The sequence below is a fragment of the Myotis brandtii genome, unplaced genomic scaffold (genome assembly GCF_000412655.1).
Source record: "Myotis brandtii unplaced genomic scaffold, ASM41265v1 scaffold144, whole genome shotgun sequence".
Lineage (NCBI taxonomy): Eukaryota > Metazoa > Chordata > Mammalia > Chiroptera > Vespertilionidae > Myotis > Myotis brandtii.
Window position 1 is genome coordinate 1,276,011 of NW_005355159.1, and position 12,648 is coordinate 1,288,658.

Sequence of the window (12,648 nt, forward strand, 5' to 3'; positions counted from 1 at the left end):
ATGTGAGAGAGACACATCGATTGGTTGCCCCCCACGCATGCACCAACTCTGGGCTGGGGATCGAGCCTGCAACTGAGGGGCGTGCCCTTGATCGGAATCAAACCTGGAACCCTTCAGTCTGTGGGCCAAGGCTCTATTCACTGAACCAAACCAGCTATGGCTAAAAATTTGCATTTCTTTGATAACAAGTTGAGTATCTTTTCAAACATTTAATGACTATTTTTATTTCTTCACCTGTAAATTGTCTATTCTTAGCCTTTGCCCATTTTTCTACTGGATTTTTAAAAATACATTTTTATTGATTTTTAAAGAGAGAGGGAGAGGGAGAGAAAGAGAGAAACATCGGTGTGAGAGTGTAACATGGATGCGCTGTCTCCTGCACACACCCTACCAAGGATGGAACCCACAACCTGGGCATATGCACTTGACCAAGAATCAAACCGGCAACCTCCTGGTGCACCGGATGATGCCCAACCAACTGAGCCACAGTGGCCAGGATGTGGTCTTTTTCTCTTAATTTGCAGAAGGCCTATTTATATATTACTAGAGGCCCGGTGCACAAATTCATGCACAGGTGGGGTCTGGCCAGCCTGTCCTGATGGGGGCTGATGGGGGGGGGCACAGGAGGTTGGCTGGCTGGCCCTGCCCCCAATCCTGCTGGGGCTGGCTGCGGGGTGGGGCCACACACACACACACCCGCTTGGGTCAGTTGGCCGGCTGCAGTGTGCGTCATAGAGACCAGTTGTTCCGGTCACTTGGCTTTTATATAGAGAGATGGATGTTAGTCTTGGTTAAATGTTGAAAATATTTCCTCTAAGTTTGTTATTTTTTTACTTTATTTTAAATATATTTTATGTCTTTTGACTTCTGGGTTTTGGATCCTACTTAGAAAGAGATTTATCACACCAAAACAATAACCATATCCTCCTATATATCTATATTTGTTTCTAATTCTTTTATTTCTTTTACATTTAACTCTTTAGTCAAACTATCACAGAAGATTTTTTTTAACCCTTTTCGGTCCAATCTCGAGGCTGACTCAACAGACCAGGCACTAGGAGCAGGTCCAACGTCGAGCAATAAGAACATTAAAAAGTTCAACATTCAATCCCGTCAATTAATTTGGACCAGACTGTTTGAATTCCAAAAATAACATTGGACCGCAAAGGGTTAAAGGTCATGAGTTATCTTTTTTAAAAATATTTTTATTGATTTCAGAGAAGGGAAAGGGAGAGAGAGATAGAGATAGAAACATCAATGATGAGAGAGAATCATCGATCAGCTGCCTCCTGCAAGCTCCCCACTGGGGATTGAGCCTGCAACCCAGGCATGTGCCCTTGACCAGAATCAAACCCAGGACCATTCAGTCTGCAGGCCGATGCTCTATCCACTGAGCCAAACCAGCTAGGGCCACAGAATGATTTGAGGTACAGATCTACTATAGATATTTTCTAAGCTGGTGGCCAATCATCCCATCACATATTAAATCCTTTCCTTACTATTTAGAAATATTACCTTTATCAATTATTAAATTTACACACATATAAACACACACCCATGCACACATACACATACAATACAGACACACAGGTTTCCTTCTGGAGTCTATTATTTCATTACTTATTCCTGTGCCCAAACTGTATCTAATTTTTTTTAAGTTTTTTTAAAAATAAAACTACTGTAATTATCTAGTAGGACAAGTTTCCCTCCCTGTTCATTTTCAAAATTTTCTTAGCTACTCTTACATGTTTCTATTCCAAATGAATATATTATTTTTTTAAATCAACAAAAATAACAGATCCATTAGATGGGGTAAATCTTTTACAATCAAACCATCCCCTTCTTTCAGACCTTTTCTGCTACTACCCACTTACTTGCTATGATACTCGGCTAGTGGATTTTCATCTTCCACGATCTTCCTGCCTGCAAAGTCAATGGTGATCTTCTTAGAAAGCCGAGAGGCATGTCGAAATTCTCTCAGCTCCTCCTCTCGCTTCTGCAAAGTTTCCCGCTCAATTTTGGATAACCACTGGTTAGAATCACTGGCAAAGTAATCTGATTCATCATCAATTACTTGGGTCCTTCGAATACTAAGAAAAAGAAAAACAACAACACATGGCAATTAGGTCACCTATTGACAAATAGGAACTTGATTACTGGGAAAATGTTTCAAGGTAGCTCTTATGCTGTCCTAAAGGTTATTATCTCAAATATGGAGGTCCAAGAATGTTCTAAAACCAGGTCAAGCTCTGCGTGGTTCCTAGCTTCTGCATATAAATTATCTCCATTGCAAGCTCAGCTCAGCTTCTAAAACTAATCTCATTGTCGGCCAGGAAAAGACACAGCACCATAATCCACTGTCCTTCTAGCTTTCTTAATATAGTACTCTAGTCCTCATCTTCTGAAATCTGGGCTTCTGCCTGGTTTTGCTGCAGCTGAGTTCATGTCTTGGCAACTTACTTATTTAATATGATAGTCCCTCTATAACTGGGACTTAGTCTATTCTTGTTAGGCCCAACTGCTACCCTTTCCCTTAGAAACTGGTGTTCTAATCTGGACTCTCAGTCCTGTGGCTTATTCTTAGGACACTTACTCTCTACTACTATATGTCAGTCCCCCTTCCCCAAATCTCCAGTCCCTCACTAATACAGTGGCCAAGTTCAGAATATGATAATCAGGCCTCTTTCTAACAAAGAAACTGAGAACTAGAAGAAATCTTGATAATCCACTCTCTCATTCCACAGATAATAAACCCAGGGCTCACAGAAGTTAAGTAATACTCTAAAATAACAAATCGCCCTAGCTGGTTTGGCACTGTGGATAGAGCATCGGCCTGTGGACTGAACGGTCCCGGGTTCAATTCTGATCAAGGGCATGTATCTAGGTTGCAGGCTCCTCCCCCGCCCAGGCCCTGGTCAGGGCGCGTGCAGGAGGCAACCAATGGATATGTTTCTCTCACATCATTTCTCTCTGTCTTTCCCTCTCTCTTCCACTCTCTCTAAAAATCAATGGAAAAATATCCTCGGGTGAGGATTAAAAAATAATAATAATAAAATGACAAATCAACTGGATTTGTGCATAATTACAAATTTGTAATATACATAGTTATAGGGAAACACTCAAATCATATTCATATAGTGATTTCAATTACTCAAGATTCAGCTGGAATTATAAAAGTTTTAAGGTAGACAGAGTGGGAAGCTTAAGAGGGCTCAGGAGAAAATTGGTCCTATATATAAACCTAAATAATGCAAGTGGTACCCTTGAACAAATCAGCAAAAGGGCAACATCAATAGAGAGAGACACTTTTCCAGTTTTTACTTATCAAGAGATGTACTCCATTTCTAATTCTATTTCTAAGGTTAAGTTTTATTGAGTAGGTCTAAAAGTAATATTTAAAGGATTAAGAGTAAATATGGAGTTACAAACCTGGTAATAGGCTTAAGAAATAGTTTTCAAAGTTATATCTCATGTATTCATAAGCAAACAGTTTGGTAGTAGAAGGTGTGTCTAACCAAAGGATTAAAAACACACATATAGCCCTAGCCGGCTTGGCTCAGTGGATAGAGCGTCGGCCTGCGGACTGAGGGGTCCCGGGTTTGATTCCGGTCAAGGGCATATGCCTGGGTTGCTGGCTCCCTCTCCCTTCCTCTCTGAAATCAATAAAAACATATTTTTAAAAAAATAAAAATACACATACACAAAGAATTGTAATGCCAGGGATAGACTACCAGGTCATTTACAGTAAATAAGAGATTTGGGGTCTAAGAACCCTCATGTGGCCATTTGAGAAGTGAGCATTTATGTCCTATTTAATTTTTTTTCTTTTTACCATTAACTGATTTTCAACATATGTATTTGGTCCCAAAGAAGATGAAAGAGAAAGAAATAGAAAATAGAACTAGCAAATTCTGTCTCTTAAAAAAAAGTCAGCCCTAACCAGTTTGGCTCAGTGGATAGAGCATCGGCCTGCAGACTGAAGGGTCCCAGGTTCGATTCTGGGGGTGTGCAGGAGGCAGCTGATCGATGTTTCTCTCTCATCAATGTTTCTAACTCTCTATCCCTCTCCCCTTCCTCTTTGTAAAAAATCAATAAAATATATTTTTTTAAAAAGAAAGAAAAGTCAGTGGGCTAAATGACAAAAACATAGGAATGTAAAAGCCAATTGAGAAACATTTTAATATATTAATCATTAAATCAGAAAACAAATTTCGTGTCAATGATATGGCATTACCTACACTCGCCCAGAGGCAACGTCTCATAGATATTCCACAGCCCAACACAACAGTTTGCACATGGTAGGCACTCTAATATATAAGATGACTGAATGTCTGTAAGTGAAACAAGTGGGGAATTATTCAACCCAAAGCAACTTTCCGGATGTATACTAGCATGTGTTAAAAATTTAAAAAATGTTTCTCAGTAGGATCCTCTTGGTGAGATATAGTTTTAAAAACTTTATTCAAATATTGATTTAAAAAAATACATATAGGCCTCCTATGTAGAGCATCCAAGCTGTTCTTTCCCTGTAATCTTTTTCATACTCAACCCCTAAGAATGTATCAAGTGCCAAAATAATTTCTAATGGGCAGAATCTGAGGACTAGTCTATTTCTTAGCATTTATTCTAATCATATCATACCTAGTTCTATCAAACTCTAACAGTTTGTCTTTATGCTTGACAGCCTTCTCCAGACCAGACTTAAATCGCAACTCTTGATGAGGAAGAAGGTCCTTGGTAGAGATGTCCACTTTTCCAGAATTCTCCGTCCCTAAAATTCAATAAGGAAATCAAATGGTGTCAGCTTACAATACAAATTAGTTGTATCACTGTGCAGCAAAAAATTAAATCAGAAGATCTGGCTTTGCCCTGATGACTGACAGCCTTCATTTCAATGGAAAACAAACAAGTACACAGGCAGTGCTTGGCACATAGTAGGTTCTCAATAAATATTAAGGTCCATTTCGTCCCTTATGGAAATTTGGATCACCAAGGGGTACCAAACTGTTTAACAACACAATATTAAATGCCTTAAAAATGAAAAACTGTATTAAGTAGGACTGAATATCACCATTAAACATACTTTTATATCTTATTTTTTTTAATATATTTTATTGATTTTTTACAGAGAGGAAGGGAGAGGGATAGAGAGTTAGAAACATCAATGACAGAGAAACATCAATCGGCTGCCTCCCTGCACACTCCCTACTGGGGATGTGCCCGCAACCAACGTACATGCCCTTGACTGGAATCAAATCCGGAACCCTCGAGTCCGCAGGCCGACACTCTATCCACTGAGCTAAACCGGTCAGGGCCATACTTCTATATTTTAAAACTAAAAACTAAATAATGGAAGAAATAGCCTGGCTGGTGTGGCCCAGTGGTTGAGCATTGACCTGTGAACTCGGAGGTCATGATTCAATTCCTGGTCAGGGGACATGGCAAGGTTGCAAGCTTGATCCCCAGTAGGAGGCATGCAGGAGACAGCTGATCAATGATTCTCTCTCATCGTTGATGTTTCTATCTCTCTCTCCCTCTCCCTTCCTCTCTGAAATCAATAAAATTTTAAAAAATAAATAAATAATGGAAGAAACAGGAGAAATTGCAAAAAGAAAATAAAAATAATGAGAACTTATTAGATACTAAGGCACTTAATATACATTATTTAATACTCATAATAAGCTTGTCAGAAAGTTTGTATTATCTGTTTTACAGATAAACAAAGTTCAGAAATAATAAAATTATTGAATTCACTCAGAAATTAGAAAGTAAAAATAAAATTTAAACTTAGGTCTAATTAAATAAAGCCCACATTCATTCCTTGGCCTCGTGTTATCTACTTCGTGACAGCATACTATAAATCTATAACTCCCAGAAAAAGAGCCATAAATTATGACAAAACCAAGATCTAAAAGTTGGTAGGAAAACAACTAGGCTATAATGAAGGCTGACTTTTCTCTTTATCTAAAACTCTAGGCCTATTCAAAATCTTATTAAATCTTTCTTTTAAAATTTAAAAACAGCCCTGGCCAGTGTGGCTTAGGTGGTTAGAGTGTTGTCCCATGCACCGAAGGGTCATGAGCCTATTCTGGGTCAGGGCACATACACAGGTTGTGGGTTTGATCCTGGTTGAGGTGCCTATGAAAGGCAATCGATTGATGTTTCTCTCTCTCTCCTTCTCTCTCCCTCCCTCTTTCTCTGGAATCAATGAAAAAACTCACATCCTCGGATGAGGAAAAAAAATTAGCCCGGCCAGCTTGACTCAGTGGTTGAGCATCTACCTATGAACCAGGAAGTCACAATTCGATTCCTGGTCAAGGCACATGCCTGGGTTGCAGGCTCAATCCCCAGTGTTGGGCATGCAGGAGGCAGTCCATCAGTAATTCTCTCTCATCACTGATGCTTCTATCTCTCTCCCACTAAACCTTCCTCTCTGAAATCAATAAAAATATATGTTTTAAACAAACATACAGACACAAAAAAAGACAGCAAGAGAGATTGACTGATTCTTATATTCTGAATATAAAAAAAGCACTTAGCCCTGACTGGTTTGGCTCAGTGGATAGAGCGTCAGCCTTCGGACTCAAGGGTCCCAGGTTCGAATCCGGTCAAAGGCAAAGGCATGTACTTTGGTTGCGGGCACATCCCCAGCAGGGAGTGTGCAGGAGGCAGCTGAAAAAGCACTTAGAACTATCGTTTCTCATAATAATGACTTTAAAGAAATCCTAATTAAAAAATATTGAGGGGACTTCCAGTCAAGATGGTCATGTAGATAAATGCAGCATGAAAATCCTCCCACAACCATGTCAAAATTACAACTAAACTTACAAAACAACCATCATTCTGAACAACCTGAAATCTAGCTGAATGTTAGTTCTACAATTAGAGATTTACAGAAGAAGCCACATTGAGACTATAGGAGGGGCAGAAACACAAAACAGGCAGGTCCCACAGCCACGTGAGCCAAATAAAAATTGAAAGAAGTCCTGGAGGGTTCTCAGTGGTTAGAGCATCAGCCAGTGGACTAAAGGGTTGCGGCGTTGATTCTGGTCAAGGACACATACCTCAGTTGGCGAGCTTGACTACCGCCCCCATGAGGGAGCGTGCAGTAGGCAACCAATCAATGTTTCTCTCTCCCCATCCCTTCCACTCTCTTTATAAGTCAGTGGAAAGAATGCCCTCGGGTAAGGATAAACAAAAATAAATAAATAAATAAATAAATAAAATGATGATTTACTCTGGATGTTATAATTTTTTAAAATGGAAGAAATACCTTAGCTGAGGAGGACTTTCTGAAGAACGAGGGGTTCCAGCCCATACCAGGCCCCCAGCATTCAGGTTCCAGTACCAGAAAGAGAAGTCCCCATAACTTCTGGCTGTAAAAACCAGCGGGGAGTGTGGCTAAGTGAGAGGCTGCTGAAGTCCCAGGCAGTTCTTAAAGGGCTCATGCATGAACCTACTAGGACTCACTTCCTCTGAGATCCAGTGCAGGGGCAGCAACTTGAAAGGCATCAGAAACATATGGGGAGGAATTGAATTGTCTGACATCAGGGGGAAAGCTGGCGGAGGACAGCCCTTTACTAGATAAAAGTGCTGACAGAGATCACTGTTCTTTTTCTGAGACTCTCCTCCCCAACAGAGCCAGCAGGCACCACATCTGACTCTCCATCAACCTGGTTCACAGTGTTCACCCCACCCTGGTGATTCCCTGAGACCCTGCCCCACCCAACTTGTAGGCCCACCCAAGCTGTTTCCAGTGGCTTTTCCATACAAACTGCCTGTCTTAGCTCCTGCTGCAGACTTTCCTAAAATCTCTTAAAGGTTCAAAAATTACAAAGCAGCGGCATCCGGTCTTGGCATGCCCCATATCTCTTGCTAAGTGGGCCCAAGCCTGGCACTAGCAGCAGCTAGCCTTGGTTTGCAGCTTAGCCTCTCCTGGGCACCACCAAGATCAGCATAAGTAGCAGCCATCTGCAGATCATTCAGTAGCTCCTGCTGGGTGCCCCAGGCAGAGCACAGGCAGCAGCTGACTTTGCACCTCTTAAGAGGCTCCAGAGCCAGTGTACTCAGTGAACAGCTTCAGACCATGCCGGATTACAACCCTACCACATCCAGGAGTGACAAATTCACTGGGCAAACTTGGTGAGCATCAAAGCCCTACTGAAGCAAATATTGCTGGGTAGGATCAGCTCCAGCACAGCAGCTCCTCTGCTGTAATCAGTTGATTATTGCAGCCTGGGGGAGGTGGGTGTCAATCCCTCACAGTACTGCCAATAGCAATCAAAGCTCAACTACAACAGGACACTGCACACAGCCCATACAGAGGTGTAACTGGAGTGCCCAGCTTGGGAGACTGGGGAGGCTATGTTATTAGACCCTAAAGGACACCTAGTACACAAGACCACTATACCAGGTCTGGGAGAGGTAGCAGCTCTACCTAATACATAGCAACACACTTAGGGAAGCAGCCAAAATGCAGAGACAAAGAAACAGATTCCAAATGAAAAAAGAGAAGAAATCTCCAGAAAAAGAACTAAATGAAATGGAGGCAATCAAACTACCAGATACAGAGTTCAAAACAATGGCTATAAGGATGCTCAAGAAACTTAGTGAGAATTCAACAGCATGAAAAAGAACACAGAAACCATAAAAAAAACCTGTCTGAAACGAAGGAAACAATAACTGAAATTAAGAATAAGTTACAGAGAATCAACAGTAGTAGATTAAACCAAGAATCAAATCAGCAATTTGGAATATAAGGAAGCAAAAAAATCCAATCAGAGAACCAAGATGGCAGCCTAGGTAAACACTTGTACTCACTGCCTCCCACAACTAAAATATAGAACCATCATCCAGAACTGCCTGAAAGCTGGCTGAATGGAAGTCACATTGAGACTGGTAGGAGGGCTGGAGGCACGGAATGAGCTTGACCTGCACTCATGTGTGACGCTTTTTTTTTTAATATATTTTATTGATTTTTTACAGAGAGGAAGGGAGAGAGATAGTTAGAAACATTGATGAGAGAGAAACATCGATCAGCTGCCTCCTGCACACTCCCCACTGGAGACGTGCCCGCAACCAAGGTACATGCCCTTGACCGGAATCGAACCCGGGACCCTTCAGTCCGCAGGCCGACGCTCTATCCACTGAGCCAAACTGGTTACGGCGTGTGACGCTTTTTTAATTGGGAGGGAGGCTGTCTCTGTGGAGCTTCCCCCTCTCCATGAGAAGCAAGGAGTCCCAGCCCCACACCAGCCCCCCAGCCCAGGCTCTCAGAGCTGGGAAAAGAAGTTCCCATAATTATGGGCTGTAAAAACCAGCAGGGATTGGGGCTCAGTGGTACGGAGGCTGATGGAAACCCAGCTGTTCCTCTTAAAGGGCCGGTGCAGGAAGGAACTTACAAAGTCCTGCTTACTCTGAGCTCCAGCACCAAGGCAAGGCTCTAGGTGACAGAGGCACATACAAGGAGGAACTGAATTATCTGCCAATGGGGCACGAACTCAGGGACAGCTTTCTTCCAGACAGAGGTATTCACAGGGATCATTGTTCTTATGCTGGGACCTCCCCAGTTGCAGGGCTGACTGGCAGCCATTTCTGTTTGTCCCACCATGGTAATTCCCTGAGACCCCACCCCATCCAATTTGCAGCCCCACCCAACCTGTGCAGCAGCTTTTGCATATGAATGGCTTGTCCTTGCCCAGGCTTCTGACTTTGGTAAAATCTCTCAAACTAACTACAACCGGATCACGGAGCCCCAAACCTATTAATAAAATGCCCAAGACCCGGCACTAGCATCAGCCTGCCTTGCTTTACATTTGTGCCTTGCCTGGGCACTTCCAAACCCAATACAAATAGGAGGAATCTGGAGATCTCTCTGTAGCTCCTGCTGGGTGACCCCAGGCAGTGGCTGACTTTGCACCTCCCTGGAGGCCCAACAGCCAGTGCACCCAGAGGACAGCATCAGACCATACTAGTTTACAACTCTACACATCAATAAGCGACACACTCAAGGCGCAGACCCAGTGAGCACCAAAACCCCACTGAAGCAAGTCCTGCTCCATCAGGGTGTCTCCTGCATAGCAGCTTTCCCACTGTAGTCACAGCTTGTCCTCACAGCCAATTGGCCTGGAAGTCAATTCCTCCCAGTGACACCAACAGCAATCAAGTCTCAACTATAACAAGACTGTGCACACAGCCCATAAAGGGGCTTACCTAGAGTGCTCAACTCAGGTGAGTGGGGAGGCTAAGCCACTGGGCCCTATAGGACACCTATCAACAAAATGCCCAAGACCTGCACTAGTATTAGCCTGCCTTGCTTTACAGCTGGGCCTTGCCTGGGCACTTTCAAACTACACAGGCCACTCTACCAACTCAAGGAGACATAGAAGCTCTACCCAATACACAGAAACAAACACAGGGAAGCAGCCAAATGTGGAGACAAAGAAACATGTCACAAATTAAAGAAATGGAAGAAAGCAAACTATTGAATATAGAGTTGAAAACCATGGTTATAAGGTTACGCAAGAATCTTAATGAGAGCTTCAAGGGATTTAGTGAGACTTTTAAGGATCTTACTGAGAACGCCAAAAAAATGGAAAAGGACCAGTCAGAAATTAAGCATATACTGAGTGAAATAAAGAATAATCTACAGGGATGCAACAGTAGAGTAGAGGATTCTAAGAACTAAATCAATGATTTGAAATATGAGGAAGGAAAAAACACCCAACCAGAAGAGAAAAAAGAAAAAATAATCCCAAAATATGAAGATAGTGTAAGAAGCCTCTGGGACAATTTCAAATGTACCAACATTCGTATTATGGGGGTGCCAGAAGAAGAGAGAGAGCAAGATACTAAAAACCTATTTGAAGAAATAATGACAGAAAACTTTCCCTACCTGGTAAAAGAAATAGACTTACAAGTCCAGGAAGCGCAGAGAGTCCCAAACAAGAGGAACCCAAAGAGGACCACACCAAGACACATCATAATTAAAATGCCAAGGGCTAAAGACAAAGAACCTTAAAAGCAGCAAGATAAAAGCAGTTTAGTTACCTACAAGGGAGCACCCATATGCCTGTCAGCTGATTTCTCAACAGGAACTATGCTGGCCAGAAGGGAGTGGCAAGAAATATTCAAAGTGATGAATAACAAGGACCTACAACCAAGATTATTCTACCCAGCAAAACTATCATTTAGAATTGAAGGTCAGATAAAGAGCTTCACAGACAAGAAGAAGCTAAAGAAGTTCATCAACACCAAACCAGTATTACATAAAACGTTGAAGGATATTCTCTAAGAAAAGGAAGAGGAAGAAAAAGATAAAAAATATGAACAATAAAAAGGCAATAAATACATATCAACAATTGAATCTAAAAATTAAAAATAAATGAATAAGAAATCTAATGAACAGAATTAACTTGTGAATAAAATAGAATCACAGGCATGGAATTGGAACATATGGACGATTCTCAGAGGGGCGGGGGCAGGAAGAGATTAAACAAAGATCTTATATGCATATTAGAAGTGGATTTGTGCACTGGTGGGGTCCTTCAGCCTGGCCTATGCCCTCTCGCAATGTGAGACCCCCTCAGGGGATGTTGGACTGCTGGTTTTGGCCCGATCTCCACAGGCCAGGCCGAGGGACCCCACCAGTGCACAAATCCACTTCTAATATGCATATAAGATCTTTGGTTAATCTCTTCCCACCCTTCCCCCACCCCCCTTCCCCCTGAGATTCATCAGTCTGTTCCATGTTTCCATGCCTGTGGTTTCCACTCTTGCACTGAGCATCTGCCCCCTGATGGTCAGTGTGCATCATAGCTACCAGACAGTTGGCCCATCGCTTAGACTTTTATATATATAAATATGCATTACCTATGAACATAAACAATAGGACGGTGAAGGCCTGGGGCAGGAACCAGGTGGAGGGGGGCAATGGGGGGAAAAAGAGGAACATCTGTAATACTCTCAACAATAAAGATGAAAAAAATAATAATAAATTAACATGTTAAGCGCCATGTCAGTCACCAGTGACTGACACTATACTTTCCATCGGACCAGTCAGTCACTGGTGCTGCCAGCATATCAGTGAAATCGGATATCGCGGGCTAAACAGGAAGGAAGACAAAACAGGCTTGGCACTTAACGTGTTAATTAATAAATAAATAAAAAGGAAAAAACACACAAAATAATCAGAGCAGCAAAAAGAGCCCGGCTGGTCTGGCTCAGTGGTTGAGCATTGACCTATAAATCAGGAGGTCATGGTTTGATTCCCAGTAGGGGCACATGCCCAGATTGCAGGCTCGATCCCTGAATGGGGGACATGTAGGAGGCACTCGATCAATGATTCTCTCTCATCATTGATGTTTTTCTCTCTCTGTGTCCCTTCCTCTCGGAAATCAATAAAAATATTTTTTTTTAAAGAAAAAGAAATACCAAGAAAGCCTTAAGGGGAGAACCAAGATGGCGGCATAGGTTAACGCAGGAGTTTGCTGCCTCGAACAACCACTTCAAAAATACAACTAAAAGACGGAACAGACATCATCCAGAACCACAGGAAGGCTGGCTAAGTGGAAGTTCTACAACTAGGAGGAAAGAGGAAACCATACGAGACTCAGCGGAGGCGCAGTGCTGAAGTGAAATACTAAGGTG

General features: G+C 42.2%; 1 protein-coding gene across 1 annotated transcript in view; it reads right to left on the reverse strand.

The window, feature by feature from the left end:
- Positions 1-12,648, reverse strand: part of TRIP4 (thyroid hormone receptor interactor 4) — a 70,654-nt gene that overhangs the window by 39,387 nt on the left and 18,619 nt on the right. The window contains exons 6-7 of the mRNA XM_005861061.2: positions 4,642-4,771; positions 1,875-2,090 (exon numbers count right to left, since the gene is read on the reverse strand). Of these exons, the coding sequence (XP_005861123.1) occupies positions 1,875-2,090; positions 4,642-4,771 (346 nt within the window). The remainder of the gene's footprint in view (positions 1-1,874; positions 2,091-4,641; positions 4,772-12,648) is intronic.